Source organism: Montipora capricornis, chromosome 2, assembly GCF_036669925.1.
Source record: "Montipora capricornis isolate CH-2021 chromosome 2, ASM3666992v2, whole genome shotgun sequence".
NCBI lineage: Eukaryota > Metazoa > Cnidaria > Anthozoa > Scleractinia > Acroporidae > Montipora > Montipora capricornis.
This window is the reverse complement of record NC_090884.1, coordinates 21747497-21767803: the sequence shown is the minus strand read 5'-3', so window position 1 is coordinate 21767803 and position 20307 is coordinate 21747497. Positions and strand designations below refer to the sequence as shown.

General features: G+C 37.2%; 2 protein-coding genes across 2 annotated transcripts; both read left to right on the top strand.

Annotated features, from left to right (window-relative positions):
- The first annotated feature begins 296 nt into the window (after positions 1-296).
- LOC138035933 (paired box protein Pax-3-like) lies at positions 297-4924 on the top strand. Its single transcript, XM_068882329.1, has 4 exons — positions 297-304; positions 1365-1663; positions 4126-4346; positions 4682-4924. The coding sequence occupies exons 1-4, from the start codon at positions 297-299 to the stop codon at positions 4880-4882; spliced, it is 729 nt and encodes a 242-aa protein (XP_068738430.1). The 3' UTR covers positions 4883-4924.
- A 3166-nt stretch (positions 4925-8090) lies between these two features.
- On the top strand, positions 8091-12202 carry LOC138037852 (paired box protein Pax-3-B-like). The gene is made up of 4 exons (XM_068883723.1): positions 8091-8313; positions 8765-9376; positions 9906-10114; positions 10654-12202. The coding sequence occupies exons 1-4, from the start codon at positions 8190-8192 to the stop codon at positions 10831-10833; spliced, it is 1125 nt and encodes a 374-aa protein (XP_068739824.1). The 5' UTR covers positions 8091-8189; the 3' UTR covers positions 10834-12202.
- Positions 12203-20307: the final 8105 nt, after the last annotated feature.

The window sequence follows — 20307 nt, the reverse complement described above, 5'->3', positions numbered from 1 at the left end:
TTGTTTTTTGCCACTTTGTAATAGAAAATAATCATTGCAAAGACTGCTTCGGGATAACTCGATAAATCAGATCTCGTCACATATTTTAAAGTGTACCTGCTACGGTACAGTATCACGGATATAGAAAATCTTCTGTCGCAACTTCCCCCCTCTTCTAATACCGAAAACAACTGAATAACTTGTTGCTTGGGAATCAATTATAGTAGTCCTAAGAATAACATCAACGGAAAATTAGCTTACGCTTGTGACGAAGAATCTTTTGAAACATTGATTGATAATTCAGAGCTAACCGTGAAATGACTGAGTAAGTTCTGTGGTTGCGAAAGAACCTAAAAATACAGACTTGGCGATTGTGCGCTTCACAAATTGACATTGCTGTAAACCATCGTACTATCCAAAGCCACGTGGCAAGCTGTTTTCAAGTGCGAATTCATTCTACATCTCGTAGAAAGTGAAGACATTTTTGCTAAAGTCCAGCCTGGATTTTTCAAAAGACCGAATAATTTGCGTCATTTCCCTGCCTATGATTCAATACACCTCTATCTCTGAAATTTTAATATATCTCCCTGGTTTTTTTATTATAATCTCCAGAATACCAGTTTGTTGCAAAAGATCCCTGAATTAATGGTTATTATAGAAGTTTACGTCGATAGGTAAACCAGTTTATTTCATTATCAACAACTAAACTTGAACTTTGGTTCAGGTATTAATTCTTAAAACTGCCAGCGTGAATGAAGTATTCAGGAAACGTTTACCTCAGGAAGACTACCACACTTCTGAATACAGCCACAACTGCAATAAAAATCATGGTTTTTTTCTAATTACATTTTATCGGTCTCTCTCGCCGTAGAATAGCATGCTTTATATGATAATCTCGCTTTTCACCAATAGACCATATTCGTATTCTCAGTATTGGACTGGAACTAGCTTGCAATGGAGGCTATTGCTGGGGAATATCATAAAAAGTATTTGCATTTGAAAAGAAACCCCCTCGTTAGCCTCCATTGCAAGCTATTTCCAAATACTGAAAATACGAATATGGTCTATTCCCATTTACTAATTACCAGTGTCTCCTGGCCACTTAAACATGGTTCTGCATTGTCCTAGGTGGCAACAAGTTAACCGCTTGGAAGAAAGTATGTTAGTGGAAAACCACTGCCCCTGGAGTTGCGGTCTCGCATCATCACGCTATCATATCTCGGACTTCGACAATGTGAAATCAGCAGACAGCTGAAAGGTCACTCATGGGTGCATTAGCAAACTGCTATCCAAGTACCAAGAATCTGGAAATGTTGATCCCGTGCAAAATACGGGACGCCCGCGGGTCATAACGGCCGACATAGAAGAAGAATTGACCAGTACAGGACACAGGACCCTGGAGCATTCTGTTGGGAGCTGAGAGAGCACCTGCTGCGAGATAACGTTTGCTCTACAAATCAAATTCCATCACTGAGTTCAATCAGTCGATTAATCAAGAACAAAATTATCCACGAAGCCGTTGAACAAAGAGAACGCGGAGCAGAGTTACCAGCAGTTATAAAAGAAAAGACCTTTACGCCATTTTCAATTGCAAACATACTAAATATCGACAATGATACCAACATGAATCGACAACATGTAGAATTAGAAGAACCGTGTACAAAAAATCATCAGATCTACTCAGGTAAATAGAACATTTTATATATATTTGGTATTTAAGCACTTAAGTAAAACAAGAAATCAGATCATTAAGTTATTTTTAGAAATATGTTTTCAGCCAATCATTTGCGCCATACCATAAGCTTTGTGTGGGAGGAAATGGCGGACATTGAGAAAGACTAAACTTCATTTGCTCGATAAACAAGAATTTGAAAAGTTGTAGGTTAAAGGGAGATGGAAAATAACGGAAAGTAAAATTTATCGCACCGGTTCTTTAGTATTCATTAACAATTCTTGCATTCAAGATCGTGGTACGCGTAATTCAGAACATTTACACCATGAAATGCCAATGTTCAAAACTCAATTCTAACTTTTCCTCTACTCAACGATAAAAGACGATTCTAGGCCATACGTTAACCTTGGAATGTCTATTGTTGCCGAAAAATAGTATTTAACTGACGCAGCAAAGAATGTAAATGAATGCTCTGGTTAAATGTACGCGTTTACGTTTACTGACTGTTATGGCGCCTTAACTTACAAGAGGCAAACTAAGCATTCCTAATAGTAAGTTAATTAAAGTTAAGGGAATCAATCTTTTTGGTACTGTGAAGAATTATTTGATCCCCAATTTGAAATCTCAGATTTTTTTTCGCTATATGTATGACAAGTGAGAGACTGATATTTTTGTTTTCATTTTCGTTTCAAACTCTCTTGAAGGCAACAAATTTCTAAAAGTATTGACACGAAAATATATTTTTTCCGCCTCAGTTCACTTCAAGTTCAGTCATTTTTCTGGTGTTAGATCGGCATGATTGAGCTCTCCCTCTCTCCCACTCAAGGCGCGTCTCACTCGAACTAAAAATAACTGGAGATGAAAAGGATGGATATTAGGCCAATATAATGAATGCCTTCGCCTGATTTGATGACGTCTTGATGAAAAGCATAACTTCCTGCTAACAACAACAGAAAACCTGCAAAAACTCTCAAAAGACTGCACCGCTCACCTAGAACCTCGTTTCTATGGTCGGGTCTTTACTTTGCACCGAAAAGTATTTTTAGACATTCTGTAACAGGAAAAATCCTTTGCTCGGTCAGCGGTCAGTACATATAGCCTTAAAAAAAAAAAAGTGTAAAAGTCATACACGTTAATTTTTACTTTTTAATTTGACTTTCGGTTTTTGTTCAATGGCTAAAACTGACGTTGTTGGCGGCTTCGATAGTAACAAGACAACTGCAGTACGAACAGTAGTTTTTATAGCTAAAACATTTCTTGAAGGACATCTTTCCTTAAAAATACATTCGTTCTGTACATGTTCCCTCCTACTTTTTCGCCTCGACCGAGTCCCATATAGAATCTATTCACACTCCTTCACAGTTGAAACGTTTGGAGGTGATTAAAATATATATATTGAAAGTCAAGTACTTACTTTCAATAAGCGCTAATTAAACAGGTCATGAAACCGTTATCAATACTAAGTGTCAGCGTACAGATAGTTAACAATACTATGAATCTTAAAAGCGAACATTTGTGTGGGAATTATCTGGGAATTATATGAGAAATATACTGATTACTTGTAAACTCTTTCTTACAGGAACTTTTCACTTTCTGTCACAAACGAATAACACTGTTTTGCTGTTGTTGTTTTTTTTGTTCTGCTGTCATTGGAAGTACAGTTCAATGTAATTAAAGGACAATTCCTTACTACGAATAATTAGGATACGCATTCTTTTGCCGGTTCAATTTCTGAAGAGGGCACCCAAAGTATGGTCGACAGTGATTCTTTCGCTACTTCTCTGGTCAAAAGTTATTCTGCCTGAGTTTTTTCAATAAATTGGGGGCAACCCTAAAACCCGGAATCCGGAATCCGGAATCGCAGGTCATTGTTTTACCAATACAGAGAGTAAAAACTATCCTAAACATTCATAAAGGCTTACCTTAGGCCTAAAAACGTTTGTTTAGGCCTAATTAGGCCTAAGGTTAGCTTTTATGAAAGTTTAGGATAGTTTTTATTCTCTGTATTGCTAAAACAATGACCTGTGATTCCGGATTCCGGGTTTTAGGGTTGCCCGTAAATGGAAGCTTTTGGCAAACCTTAATTGACTCATTCGCTTGCATAAAATTAACATAATAGTTCCTTTGGAATAAACCCTATAAAAATGACCTGTGAGATCATTAAGATATATCAAGATTCTGTAGTGACTATATGTTTTCCACATAGTTTCAAAACCGGGGGTATCTTGTTGTCGGTAAATTAATGTCGACCGGCTTCTCAGTTTTAAGGGGAGATCGGTGTATTACATCATATAACTGACTCCAGCTTCCTCAGCTGTATGCTTTAAACGCAACCTCGGGGAGTCAAGTCAAGTTCTATTTTTCCTCGAAAACGAAAATTTAGCTATTCATGGTTTCTTATCCTGGACAAATATTGTTAGGAATTTTAAAGTTCAAAACTTTTTAACGATGCCTTGCCTTTCTTATATATTTAGATATTGCTGAAAAAAATGTCTCCAGCGACAGAAATACGCCACCAGTACAAACTGTTTTGCCAGACAATGAAGCCTCTCGGCCTCGGAGACGAGTGCGAACCAGATTCAATAGAGCACAGACTATTGAGCTTGAAAGAGAATTCCTAAAAAATCCTTATCCTGGAATTCAGGGAAGGATAATACTGGCTTATAAGTTGGATATTGACGAGTCCAGAATCCAGGTTAGTAATGAGTTGCTTTTCTTATTTTGACTACATGAAAATTCGCCTCTATGGATGTTGAACCACAACTTCAAGAGATCAAGATTTCCTGTTTTCGATTGTTATCTTTGCGAACCCAAGTTTGGATGTCACGTATATTATGAGGCCAACTAACTGAAAAACAAGAAAAAAGATGACAAATAAAGAACTCAATTAGTTTTTACTTCCCATTATTGATGAATCAACTGCCATTACAGAGATGCCGCGGCATTGTACACGTGAGCAGTGTGGGATGAAAGGCGAGGAGGCGGTTTCCGACTGAAGCAAAAATTGTTTTTTGTCTTATTGCTTCACAGGTCTGGTTTGCTAACCGCAGAGCTAGAGGAAGGCGTCGAGTTGCTGGAAAAGATAACGGACCTTCAACAGATAATTCACAGGATAAACTCTTGATGTATCCTAGAGATGACAACCTTTCCTCAAATCAAAAGCGGCCTTTCCTCCATGTTTTGAGTCAGAAAAAAAATAGAGCTAGACCCTTCAATACGCTTTATATATGAAGTCGACAGAAAAAAAAAATGCCAACCAGCCAGCCGATCAATAATGCAAAAGAATGCAAAGGATTTTTTAATTGTACACACTGAAAGGTTGGATTTGATTTAACTGCTGGTACAAATTGTTGAAAGCAAAGTTATTATAGTTTATTGTTCTGTAAGTGAGGCACAAGTTATGATGGCCATCCTGGAATGTTTAGATTTGGGAGTGTACTAGGAAAAGTATGACTTGATATGTTTTTTAGTTTCTCTTCAATTTCCAAATCTAAAATGAATTTATGGACTATTATAGTAAAAAAAAAAAGGAGGAAAATTGTTTGGTATCTTGGTTCATAGCAATGCCTGGATTTGTTTCGGAGTCGATTGTTTTCCGCTTGTATTAAATATTCTATATTATAGTATAGTATTTCTTCAGTCTCCTGTGGAAAAAACAGTGCCGCTGAGGGTGCAGAAGGTGGTTAAAGCTGAGTTAACTGAGATGAATCATAACTCAAGCACGACACCATTTTTGCTAGAAATTAATATGGGATAAATACATTTAACAACAGAAGACATTGAAATAATCCCCAAAGCAGTGGTACACAATATTGATTAGAAGGGCAATGATATATCACTTTCATTAGAATTGTTGTTCACAAAGTCGAAGCGTGTTCAAGTTTTGTGAACTACATGAAGTTAAGAAAATAACATTAATAAATGAAACAGATTAACCAGAAATCAGAATTTAATCAGGCACGAATTTACTATCTTGTTATTATTTTTGTTAGAGCACCGTGAGTACAAGCAATGGCAATTTTTCTTACAGAAGACCGTTCGTTATGTTGCGACTACCTGATACAGTTAATTAAAAAGTCGCATTCTCCAAGATAGTGACCATCTAGTTCACGGTGCATCTCGTGACTGAAAAGGTAAAAAAGAAACCAGGGAAATCGAGGCGGCCTTTACTGCTCCTTTGTAAGTAGAAGCAAGCCTACCAATTTAACTGACTCTTGCGTTCTTCAAATTGGCACTCTGAAGGATAAATCAACCTGAAATAATCAATGAAAGCGAACTAGAGGTCATTTAATAAAAGCATTTCAATTTTAACCTTGTGAGATCTGTCGTATTCATTGTCAAACAATGTTTTACCAGTGAAAGACTGACCTCGTCACAATAACAATTCGACACAACGTTCTCAAGGTCCCCGCATTGAAAGAATGCCATGTCATTATATAAGGGCCAACAACTTGAGCTCCAAACAGAAACCAAAATCAAGCGAAGAAAAACGATCAAGATATGTTTCAGCAAATTTGCAAGCTCTTAAAAGTGGTTCACAATTTGTCAGAGGATAAAGAAAATGTACTGTGATCAGTTTAAGTCTTCTTAGTCTCAAGTCAAACAAATTGTTCAAAAGAATTTTATCATTTGCATCTTTCGACGTCATCGCGCGTTAATCAAATCTCCCTCTTTCCTTATTATTGACTGGATCCCAGGTTACTTTTGTCACATTTTTTCAACGCTATCTTTAAAACTTTGGTAGAAGCTCGTTCCGGCAATCTTTTAGCTCTTGTTTTAAACCGGGATTCATAAAATCCTGAAATGATATCTGGAGCAACTTACAATATTTGCCACAGTTGCGTCGCATTATATGATATTCGTAGCTGGATATTTATAAGTCTGCCTAACCGGTAACACCTTCCCACCCTTTCTTCAAAATTTCCAACCTCTAAATGTACGTTGATCACAAAACTTAGACAACTGTGAAAGTATTATCCAGCCAAAAAAAAAACTCCTTGTTATTATAATATCCTTATCCGAGCTAGCTTTTGCAAAAAGCGGAAGAATAAACCGTAGTTGTTTCCCTGGCACTGAGCGTTCTCAAGAAAAAAATGTATTAAGAAAAAGACGACGAAGCTAACATTCTCGTTTGTTTGTGTTTTACACGGGTTTGACATAATTGTTATGAATGAAATACGGTCCCATGTCATCATGATTTGGATGGTGGGTTTCTAAGTTAATGTACTGTGACTCCATAGATGTAATTCAAGAAGGTCTCAGAAAAAGTTAGGTTACTCATATGCACCTCTTTATCAAACTAAATAAACGATGGCTAATAGTTTCATTCTAATTCTAGGATAATAATTTGGAAAATATCTAATTATTTGCAATCACGTTCTTGAATTTTCCGAAGAACTTGTGCGTGGGTAAACTCATGTAACAGTTCTAGCGAAGCGTTACATTTATTTTCCTCGCTACATTCCTAGAGATTTTGCATGCAAAAATAATAAAGTCAATGCATCCTTATAATTTGGGATAAACAGTGCGACAAGTTATCGCGTTTGTAAAGAAAAATTACCAGCAAGCTTGACAATTTTTCCCATTGATTTCAAAAAGCGATGGAAGCACACTTTCGGAAAAAAACAGGCTATTTATAACAAATAGCTTATTTGAACACATGCTTGACTATGTTCATTCCTATATTACATCCAGCTTGATGCCTAAAATTGTTCAAGGGAAGAGTTCTTATTGTACCTTTTTTTAAACCTTTTCACACGAGGAAGACACCCGATCAAGAATAAGAAACACCAAATTGAGAAGAAATGACCGCGCACTCAAAAGGCGAAAACAACGTGTGCTACTATGAGTATCTCAAGACAATCATTAAACTGAGGAATGGCAAGTCTGCTGATGTGTTGTTTACAGGGATACTGTTTCAAGCTTTACATCGAAAAGAAAAAAATATGTTAAACCCGAAGGCAGGGTGTTTTGCACTCAGCCATCTCCTTAGATACAAACGCATTTTAAGCAAAGTTGTTTTTTCTTCCAAACAATTCCTCTTCGTCGTCCGTCGTTTTGGAGACGCAACCTGATGCCGCATCTCGAACTTACCGGAAAAAAAATGCTTTTATTTTATTTTATGCAGCTTCATCATGTAATTCAAAGAATTTCCATGTAGTTCCGTGGTTGAAAGTGTTTAATTGTCACGCTTATCCTGTATTTTTTCAACACTAAGGTAAAAATGCGTTACCCTTGCCTTCCACACAAAGACTCAGAAAACGTTACCAAAACAAAATGAAACAACAAACTCTGAGCATTGACTAATAAGGCAACACTTCAGCCGCCTAACCAGCTCCAATGAGTTTTTGACGTCGTATTACGTCATGGCACATTACACACGTGATTATCCAAAAAATATGATGTGGTCCAGTACTCACCAGACAATCAAAATTCAATGAGTTAAATATCTGATCAGCAGTCACCTGAGCATAATTACATTTCTTACGCTTTACCTTTGTTTACCTTTGCGATACATTCCTCATAAACCACTTATTCCATGGTGAACGGTCATTTATTAACGAATATCGCTGGAGAACACATCTTGCGAGTTCCTCCAACGGACGCCGCTGCATACCTCACAGGCAAATTCTGCTCAATAATGGATGCCCTACTCTTTCCAGGTATATATTCGTGTCTTTTGTAAATATGTTTGGTGAGGTCTATGATAAGAATTGATGTTAAGGAAAACTGTTTTTGAACAATTACACTTGCTTTTTTAGCTTGTTCTCATGATAAAATTACACACTATTAATTTCTTCTGAAGGGTCTCGTGCTGGCGGAGTGAATGAGTTACTTTATCAACACAAGACCTCGTCAAGAGCAAAATGCTACCGTGCCCTTATTTGTAATCCATATAATACCATAATCAAATATGAGCAAAAAGAATACAGCAAATTCGTTACACTGTCGTGCTTTTCATCTGCTTCGAATCCGGCTCCATTAACGGATTATATTCTTCAACTTTTGCAAACAGCGCTCGCTTAAATACAATAACTTAAAATACCTTAAATTAATATGCATAGCTTCTACACCAGACGTGTTACTTATTTGTATTTTGTTACTTCTTTTTAGGCCAAGAAAGAGTAAATCAACTTGGCGGAGTCTTTGTAAATGGCAAACCCTTGCCGAAAGCCTTGCGTATAAGAATAATTCAACTGGCGCGCTTAGGGGTGAGAGCGAGTGATATTAGCAGGCAGTTACGAATTTCACATGGTTGTGTAAGCAAGATCCTAAACAAATTCTATGAAACAGGCTCTATCGAGCCAGGAGCAATTCCCTCATCAAAAAGCCGTGATATCACTCCAGAAATAACGACGAAGATTGAGACATTTATTCTCGAGCAACCCGATATGTTTTCTTGGGAAGTTCGAGATCGCTTGCTGCTTGAAGGGGTTTGTATCAAGGCAAATTTGCCATCCATGGAAGCAATAAGCCAGCTACTGAAAAGCAGAAACGACAAGTGTGGACGGGGAACACCTCCTTGCTCTTCAAGGGGCTTGAAGCGCTGCTTGTCAAATTCAGAATCCGAGGAAGAAATAGAAATTACAAAGGTCCCAAAATTTGAAGCACCGTTCTCGATCTCAAGCATTCTCAACTTGGCGGAAAAAAAAGGAAAAGAGAGAACTTGCAAAAAAGAAAGCGATGAAGGACAAAGTGAGGAGAATAGTCAAGAATATGACTCAGGTATTTATTTTGTATTCTAAACATTTCTTAGTTGACAGATAGAATCTTTTTTAAAAGTAGCGGTGTATATTTAGTTGAGTAGCTCTCGGTCCGAAAGCTATGATCGATATTGCAATTTGGGTTTTCATAATTAAAAAGACTTGAATGTTCTAATTGTGATTGTCAAACCCCTTTAACAAACAATAACATCGTTTCGGTGCTTTCTGTCGATGTAAAGGCGTATCCTTCTTTTTGGTATTGTTAGACGTTTGAATGGTAAAGTCATTTTCTAAAAACTGCTCAATGATACTGCTTCAAACTGTAACATAAACTCATTTTAGAAGCAAACAACCCGGGTACAAGGCGTCAGATACAATATTACTTGACCAAAATAGCACTGTCAATGATTATACGACACCATTCAAAGGAAGTCGTCAAATATACCTACCTCCGCCCTCATTTTCGCGGCTGGTCGGAATAATTTTAAACCGACAGCTGCAATATGCAGTAGATTGTTTACCAACAAAAAAAACTATTTTTATTCTTTTAGAATTGATCTTGGCCAGAAAACAATCATTTATATCAGGAACAAAAGACCGAGAGCTTTTCTTCAACCGAAAGCCACGACGTGGTCGTACAAAGTTCTCACTTAAACAGGTGGACGAACTTGAAAAAGCGTTTGCTAAGACACATTACCCGGATGTGTACACACGAGAAGAACTGGCGCAAAGGCTTGACTTGTCTGAAGCGAGAGTACAGGTGAATTCATATACATAGAAAAAAGACAACTTGTTTGATTTTCTTCTGCCAAATAGTTTTAGCCGATCCAACATAAGGGAAAACCTTAAGATTTATCATCTTTCCCCACAAGGGTTACACCCAATGGAATATCGTTTAATGAAAGGGCAGACAACATCCAAAGAAAAACGTTGTCATGGTGTTATTGTCGAAGGCATTGACGCCCTATTCTGGAACTTGGATTCTGGTTTACAGATTGGAGCCACGTCATGCTTATTTTGACCAGCTGTTAGCCAAAACCATTTAGTACGTTCATTTAACACGTATGAAAGCTTTATTCCATATCGTTGAACTGTACAAATCCGTGCAAACTGTTGATCACCATGCGTAGAGAAAATTTCCCTCTGAGGTGAAAGTACCGGCAAAACCACAAACCAATCACAAAGTACTGTGAAATACAAAAAGATGAATTATCTTCATGACGAAGTCTTCCAGGAGTAATCTGACCGGCATACAACCGTTCGACGAACTATATTATTCTTTTTTGTTCCTTTTTTCAGGTGTGGTTTTCAAACCGCCGAGCTCGTCTCAGAAAGGAAGAATATTATACTGAAACGGCCCAAACGAGATCTGATGCTTTCTCAAAGTCAGTTACATGCTATGGTACACTAACCACCCCATCAACAAGTTTCACTCGCATATTTTTCCCTAACGGAGCTTCCTGTCTTGTTCCACAATAATAACATTCAAAAGTTTAAAAAATATTTTGTGAGATTTGAGTATTTTATTGGTGTCAATCAACTAAAAACGTACCATTTATCATCATGGAAAGTTGCGACATAACATTCGAGAACTCAATTCCGCTCAACTTTATTTCCACAAATGTCAAGCCACTTCGAAAAACTCAACTTTTAGGACTTAAGGAATACCTATTCCGAAAAAGGATTTTTTTCTCCAAAAAATCGATTATTGCTGGCTAACCATTGTTAATAGCAATCGGATTTGAGGAACAACATTTTTATTTTCTAGCCTCTGTTCAAGAGAGGGAAATTCAAACTGAAGGCGCGTTTGTTTGCCATTAGGTTTTTCTTTAAACGTTGATGCTCATTTCACGGTAATCGACCTCAAATGTTTTTTGTCAAATTGATATCACTCAATCGTGGAACGAATTCATATAACAGAAATCAGAGTTCCCCGGCTTAGCAAGAAGGGTTAGTTCTGTGGTCGTGGTGTGTACACAACATTGGCTAAAATTCTTGAACACATGATCAAATAGTTTCTAGCTCTATTATTTACAAAATCACATTGATTTTTGTCTATTAGTTTGTCCTCAAGCAAACATAGTATGTGCAAGATATATTTTGAAGCTCAAAAAGTATTATTTTGAAATAGAAGCTGGCAATATTTGTCCAAAAAAGTGCATGATATTTAACTCAGCTCATACAGCTAATTTTAAATACATTCAATCATAATCACGACTTATATTTTGTATATTGCTTATCATGCTTTTGTAAGGCTGGTCTCAACAAGCAAAGGCACGTACTCACGCCATCACTGTAATAACAAAACATTCTATTTTTCGACAAAAAATAAGTACATTTATAACATACGAGTGTGTATTTTTTTAAAAGAATTAATATTGTCCCTGTGTCAGACATTGGGCAATTTATAAAATCTAGTGGTAGATAACAAATCGAAAAGAGTGTAAAAAATGATCATTAATGTTTATTGAAAATTAATTAAAATAATTTATGTCATATTGCTTGTTCACTTAACTACTACTGATTAAACCCCATGAAATTTAATCATTTTTATCGGACAGGAACGTTTTGTAGAAGGCCATATTAGCCATCAAATATCCCCTTAGACGCCGCTTTGCCGCTTCTCTGTTAAAGACAGAGCATTTTGTGGCCTGTGTTGGGAAGCTCGGCGCCTGTTGAATTGAATATGTATTGAAATACTTTACGGAGCTTATCAGAGCTGCTGGTGATAAGATTAAGATAAACCGATAAACGTGCGTTTCGATTTGTTTTTCATTAATTAGAAGGCATTGAGACTTTAATCAACCCTTGCTTTATAATTAAAAACAGTAGCCGAAGTTGAAAAATATCCTGCTGTAGCCCTAATTTCTTTCGCCATTTATAGTTTTGCTCTTATCAATATCACTTTTACACTACTTTTTACCTCTCGAATTCGAAAGTACAGTCTGTGAAAGATCGTCCTACGGTATTTGGGCTTCTTCTAACCGGCTCATCATAATTTTGCGCTCTGAAATTATTGATACGTCTTTTCTCCGGCTATAACATTGTCAACGGTTTGTCCATCAGGCCCCAGTTGTTCAAACGATAAATAGCGCTATCCAGTGGATAAATCACTACCCACTGGATAACTCAATTGGTTTTGCGAGTGTTTATCCGCTGGATAGTGCTATCCATCCTTTGAACAACTGGGGCCAGGAATGCCTGCATCCTGTAGACCAGAATCCTTTAGCTGTAGTGTTTGCGTCATTACAATTTCAAAGTCCGTACAAAACACTCTACTTGATCAAACAATGCTTCTTAATCTTAGTAATAATGAACTGTTTATTTTGTGATTTATATCACATGTTAAACGCCTTTGGCGAACAATCGCAGCCACTTTTGAAAGACATTGCTAAACTAACGGAACAACCAATATTTCAATGTCATCTTTTGAGGAATCGAAGAATTGTGCCAATTTCGGAAGGGATTTTATTAAAGGATATTTTGATAGTCATAAAATACTTAGCAAGCACCCAATGAAAGAACTGAGTCTTCACATTAGAGTGGGAAAATGTTCTGCCTCGTTTTCAAAGCTAGTTCTATTGCTAAAGTAACCTTATAGAAATTGATATCATGCAAAATTTGAGTAACAAGAAAGACTGCGCAGAGATTTAAAAGCAACATTCCAAAATTCAAGGCTGAGTGTCACGCTCCATCTTCTTCAACCGCTCTTTTATCACCTTAGCAACAGCCACACCCAATCGCACCACTGCAAGTGCCCATTTTTTTTATAATTGATACTTTCATAACCCGCTTGAAGTGCCTTTATATTATTTATTCTTCTGTTGTTTAGTTCTATTCATCATTCTTTTCTTAATCTTATTTTGGAATCCCTTCCTCAGTAGGTTACCAGGAAGCATATTAAGATTTTTAGATCGTCGCAGATGTCAATGTTACTTAAGCAGAGCACTGGATTTGAACTAATTACCTCAAAGAAACAGACGAAGTGCTCTACCAGTTGACCTACCAAACCAAAGTACAGATGTTATACCTGTTGCTGCTTGCAACGGAGAAATATTTATCAATTATCCTTCGAAATCGCGTGAAATTTCGCCTGATACTTAGCCGACGAGGCCTTAGGCCGAGTTGGCTAAAGTCAGGCGATATTCCGCAAGATTGAGCAGAATAATTGTTTTATTATTCAACACATTGATGACAAAGCACAATTTTCTACGTTTATTGAAAAAAGAAGCCAAAAATTACGTATATCGCAGGATATCTGTTGAGTACACGACGAATATCGAGCGCGCCGCTATGACCATATTTGGACATTGTCACAATGTGTTGAATAATAACTGAGCTATGAAGGACATGAAGCCACGCAGTTGGGATCAGGTCTATGATTTATTGGGATGATGTTTTCCCGTGAAAGGAATGGTTAATGAAAGAAATGTGTTTGAACTGCGGGTTATAGAAGAAAGACTGAAGACATCATCTTTCGTCTAAAACGTGCACTTTCATTCATCGTTCATTTCACGTTTCGAGTTCAGTTCAGTTCGGTTCTATTTTTCGGTGCTCGGCATTTAGACCAGGGTATCGTCAATATACCTCTTGAACAGATGGCCGGGTTATTAAGTCATTATGACAGTCAATATGTTGACGATAACGTGGTCGAAATGCTGAGCACCCACTTTGCCACCGATTGTCCTTTCTCTGAATGGCCTACATCCCAGCGTAAGGTTTACTATGGGGCTTCCTGTGGAGAACAAGATCCTCTTCATTGGAATTGAAATGTTAAGAATGGAACTGAATTCGAAACAAAGGACTGTAGAAAACCACCAAACACTGGTCTGGTCAAAACCACAACAGCCACACTAATAAGCGTTATAAAATCGGTCTTGGCAAAAAAAATGACTAACACAAAAAAAATTGTTCAAAAGTTGAACTGCAGTAATTAACCCTCCGGTTCCCAGTGCTATCTTTATAACATTTTCCAACAAAAGTCTTGCACATCTTACAAAACCCGAAAGTGGCGTTTTATTTTTGCATTTGACCGCTGTGAACTGAGGCAATAATTTTGACAGGCACGTTTGGTCAGCGGCCATGCTCCTCTTGCTTCTTTTCGAAAACATTCAATATTCGATTCGATAAAGAGTGAAATTTGATGGCTTCGACAAAGAAAAACCACACAACACTGACATGTTGCATGTCAATTTGTGCAATAAACCTGTTCATTCAGGAAGGTACAACGTTCAAGTAACATAACCAATCAATGATTTCAGGCAGTCCCCTAGATCCCCTAGAAGCTCGCGGCGCCCCCGCCCCCCCCCCCTCATAAATGTAACCCTGCTCCGGCACTGTGAGAGCTTGATCGATTTTTCACTATTAGAAATTCCATTCGTACTCGCACACAGTCTTCCAATGGCACATCCGGTGAAATTTCAGTTAGAATTTTTTCCCTTTACCATCAGATGGCCGCCAATGCAGTTCGGAGGCAACTACGCATACGTGAGCTTAGCCATAAGTCCAGTCTTTAGTCAACCTGTTTTGGTCGGCACAGAGCTAGAACAGGAGCCTTAAGCCAAGAGGAGTCATGCCAGTTATTGTTAATCAGCAACGCGCTGTCTATTATTTTTCATGTCATCTGTGCAAAACACTATCCAGCAAGTGTGAATTGACGAATTCAAGTTCAAGTTGGTGCAAAATTTGTAAATATGGTGTAGCGTTATGCTACTGGAGTTGATTGAGGATGGAAACGAGGAACAAGGAAAAACCAAAGAATGGTTAAGAGAACGTGTAAAAAGGGTATGTTCTTTGCAAGATACGATGATGATTATGAGCTCAGATCAATTTGCAGGAATTTTAAACGCTATTGAACCAGACATCTCCAAACAGCGATAATGATTAGGAGCCTAAAGGTGTCCCACAGACATGGCCTTGCTTCCTACTCGCTGATCAAGGTTTCTGGTTGTTCATCAACAACCACGACGTCGCCTTTGTCCTTGTCCGCCATCTCTGTTGCAAATCAAACAGCTCCAGAAGCATAAACGCTACGCCATATTTTCAAATTTAGCGCCAACGTGAACTTGAATTCGTCAAGCAGTTTTGCCACTACCTCAACATCTACATCCAACAATGTTGCATGTGGGATCCAACTTTGTTCGATAGTTTGGCCGGGGCTTAATGTTTGATCAAAGGCAAACTGTATCCAACATTTGACTCCCTAGCTGCCAAACTGACTATAAAAAGACTGATAGAGTGCCAGTACGCTACCCCATATGAACCATGTGAGCGTTAGCCCTACTAATGGAAATATGCCCACACAAGGACAGAGAAAACCTTTGACCAGGGTGGGAATTGAACCCACGATCCTCGGGTTAGATCACCGTTGCTCTACCGACTGAGCTACAAGGTCAGTCGGGAGCAGGCCGTGGGAACTGAAGATGTTAAAGTCACGGCAATGAAAATGTACAAGTACAAGGAAGGGTAACGCTTTTACAAACGTTGGCCGCGTAACACTTATATTTCAACAGATTTAACTGATTAGAGTGCAATGTGAAGTGCTATTTTTGTAACCTATATGAACCATGTGAGTGTTAGGCCTACTTATGGAAATGGGTAGAGAAAAGTTTCTGCGTTGCAGGAGACGCTAGGTTGTGGTATGATTAAATTTAATCGATATCTAGATTCTGTTGATTTTATTGTCCCAGTCATCTGACCTGAAGAAATCGTGTGGAAAGTGTTGAAATCTGGCTGGCTTATTAAAGGGAGTCAGTTATAAGTTGTTTATTTTTTTTAGAAAGGGATCTTTACAAATTGGGCACAGATTTCCATGTTTTTCCAAGTATCTGAAGTGACGTGTGTATGAAAACGAGCAAGTGTCAATAATATTATTGTTTTACTTTGATCAGTTGCCTGTTGTTTCTTAAACATGTCATTTATTCTGAATCTAGTGCTGAAGCTTAAAACTCTTCCTGCTGTGTGTGCTGATCTGGTCAAACGATGCATGGCAAGCAGCCTTCCAGGTTATTTTCGGAGATTATGATGAGAAATTCAGCTTTGAACATTTTCTTGGTTTTGTGGGTGAAGCCAGGACTGTTGATCATCTCTCATTTTTTCCTGCATGATAGATAAAGTGTCTAATGCTAGTGATCTTTTGGGAAAGGAAGGCCAATAGGCTTATAGCCTTCAAACCATCTGGGGTCTATAGCCAGAACCGTCGCAAGGGTCGGGTTCGGTGGCCATTTTTTGCAGCTTATTTTATCGTGTACGATCACAGATGTTTTCATTATTTCGCGCGCATGATTTGTTACCTCACTTTTGCATTATTATCACGTAAGAACGCTTGAAGGTGTAACGGTCATTCACCCTGATGAACTGTAGCTGTTTCCCACCGAAATATAGGTGTTGTTTAAAACTTGTCTTTTCTCTTGTGTTCAAGTATAAGTTTACCGAGAGAGATTTTAAACAATTTGTTGGATCCTAATTCTATCTCCTTTTTTTTTCTTCTTTTTTTTTTTTTTTTTTTTGCTTTTTCTCTATCCCTTTACCTTCCTTTTAGGAATAGAGCTGGCCCCCTGAAATATATCCTAGAGGCTAGAGAAACCAGGGAGCCAGGCAATAGTTTCAATTTGGACTGTTACACGTTTTAATTACATAAAAAGCGAGTACAAAAAAAGCAAAGGCAATAGAAGACAAAGAGCAAGCTCATTTAGTCCAGAAAAATTAGTAATTATGAATAAAATTGGCTTTGATTTTTTGTTTAAATTGAGAAATCGACATTTTTTTTATCAGATTCATTGAGCTCGTTCCATACGTTTGCACCATGGTACCTAATATATGAAATGTTCCATAGTTAGTTGTAGTTTTTGGAGTATACTTGGCTGATAGTCTAGTATTATATGAGTGTATCTGATGCACAGGAGTAAGGAGATCATTGAAAGTGGAGGGGAGGAGACGGTTATGAAATTTATACATAAACATGGCCAGCCGTAGTTCAACTAGATCTATTAGCTTAACAATTTGTAAGAGTTTGAATAATGGGCTCGAATGTTCATCAAAAGAGGAGAAAGTTATAACACGCGTAGCCTTTTTTTTGTAAAATAATTAGAGGCTTAAGAGTGGATTTATATGTAATTCCCCAGGTAATAAGAGCATATATTAGAAATGGATATATTAAAGCATAGTATAGCTGTAGAAGTGTTCTAGTGGTGATAAAATACCGTATTTTGGAAAGAATACCTATACCTCTTCCCACCTTTTTTTGCGACTTGATTAACCTGATGTTTCCATGATAAGTGTTGATCATTAAAGATTCCCAGATATTTGATTGACTCGACTTGCTTCAGGGGTATTCCTGGGATTATATCCCTGTCACGACGCCTTTGATAAGAATGGAAAATAATAAAATTTGATTTCTCGATATTCAGAGATAATTTTTTTGCACATAACCATTCATTTATTTTGATTAATAACCGGTTAGCGTCAGATTCTAGATCTAGTAGGTTCTTATGTTTGTAAAATAAATTAGAATCATCAGCGAAGTGGTGGAATTCAAATAAATCAGACCATTTGTGAAAATCATTTTTATATATAAAACATAATAAAGGCACTAACACGGACCCTTAAGGAATACCACAAGTGATGTTGTGTAAGCCAGATGATACATTGTGTAGTGAAGCGTGAACTGTTGTCTGTTAGTTAGGTAAGAGATAAACCATTCCTTTGCTATTCCTCGTATTCCATATTTTTCTAGCTTTTTTTATTAGAATTTGATGCTGCTCAAACGCCTTGCTAAAGTCAAAAAAAATACCGCATGCTCTTCAACAGCTCTTTGAATGTTATCAAGAATAGACAAAATTGCGTGTTTAGTAGAATGTTGTGAACGGAAGCCGAATTGCTTATGAAAAAGTACAATTGTCTTTTGAAGAAAGCTAGTGAGACGGCTGTACATCAATTTTTCTAACAGTTTGTTAAAAACTAAAAACATAAAGAAGGGATATAGGTCTATAATTATTTAAACTCATAGGTTGTCCTTTTTCTTGGACTGGAATAACTCTAGCTATTTTAAGATTGCTAGGCACAATACCACACGAAAATGATACATTGAATAAAAATTCCAAAGGTTTCGATAAAATATGTTTAAGTACTTTTAAAAGGTTTATTGGTATGCTTTATGGGCCTGCAGCCTTACTAGAATTGAGGGCCGAAATCTCATTTTCAATTTCAACAAATGTGGTAGGAAAGATGTAGAAACTTTCAGATATATGTCTATCAATATAATCCAAGGGTGATTTTTCTACGACGGGGATTTTCCTACTAACTGTTCTCCTACAGTGGCAAAGTACTTATTGAAGGAATCTGCAATTTCCTTTGGGTCAGTAAATTCTTTTCTATTATCAATAACTTTGTTTGGTGTTGGATTAGAGTTTCTATTATTCAAATACACTATCTGCTTGATGCCCTTCCCTACCAATCCAAACATTACAAATAAGAAAGTAGTCATTACAGTAATTCTCTTTAAATAATCTTATTAAATGGTTTACTATATTCCTATACTCTCTAAATTTACAAAAATAGTTCTGAGATTTAGTTTTCAAATACTTTTGGTAGAAATTGTTCTTTACATGAATAGACTTTCTTATGCCCGCAGTCACCCATTCTTTAGACTGGATTCTTCGTTCCTTCCTTGAAAGCAGTTTAATTGGAGCATGTTTTTTCTATAATTGATGAGATTTTGTTACAAAATGAATCAAACAGTAGGATCTCCATCATGGTTTGGAAGTACATCATGCCAGTTGACTCTCTGGTCAGTTAGCTCTGACTCATTTAATGTGGAAAAATCTCTTTTATAGATTTTAACTTTAGAATTCATACATGAAAATTTGTTAAGAATAAGAAGATTTGCCAAATGATCAGCGATATCATAAACTAAGTTGCCGTTCAGTGTAACCATAGAGTCTTGATCGAATTGGAATTTAATTTCAGTCAGCCCAATCACAGAAAATTTGTAATGTAGTCCTCTGAGCATGTTAAGTAAACTATCAAAATCCTTTACCAAACTTCTGATGTTGCAATGCAGCGTAGAAAAGGAATCCCCCCCCCCCCCCCCTGAGGCAATGGTCAATCTCCACACTATTATGAAATTCGTGAATGAATGAATTGATGTCAGAGGGCATGTGGAGATCGACATCAGAATTTGTAAGATGTGGAATGTTTGGTAATAATCGATACTTCCTTGAAAGGCAGTGTGGTTCTTGCTGATGGCACGTTCATCCACTCAAGTTATTGAATGTTGTAGAATTTCAAACAGGTTAGGTGAATGGGTCTAGCAGAACTTTGTAATAAAAATGTTTATAACTTTCATGTTTTCTCAGGAAGCTCTGCTCACCCAAAAGTGGTTTTCATGGAGGTCCTGCATCCGATCGAATTGGAATTTAGAAATTTTGTTTTTTTTTAGTAAAGGAGAAAACCAGAGAACCCAGAGAAAATCTCTGGGAGCAGAGTAAAGACCCAACATCAAACTAAACCCACATGTGTCCAGAATCAAACCTGGGCCACATTGGTGGGTGGCAAGTGCTATAAGCAGTACTCCTACCCTGCTTCCCTGCAAGAGATACTTATATCTTTTGGATGGTACAGGGCTTGACCTCCATCAATGTAATGGCAGTGCTGTAGAAGGCTAACTAAAATTTTCCAAACAGCTCTTCAAAATTGTCTAGAAAGAGAAAATAATTAGTTACTTGCCACAACCTTCTTGTTCAATGTTTGATGCAAAAAGCACCAAGCATGTATAATTTCGTTTTTTTTATTCAAGTAAACTGTCTTACATTCATTAATACAGCTGTATGGGTTTTGAGTATTAACTTCTGAGAATGCTTCTACTTGTAATAGTGATAATAATGAATATACGGTAAATACAACAATAAATTTAGAGAGTTGTTTGAGTTACTGTATATTGTGGTTTGTGGTATA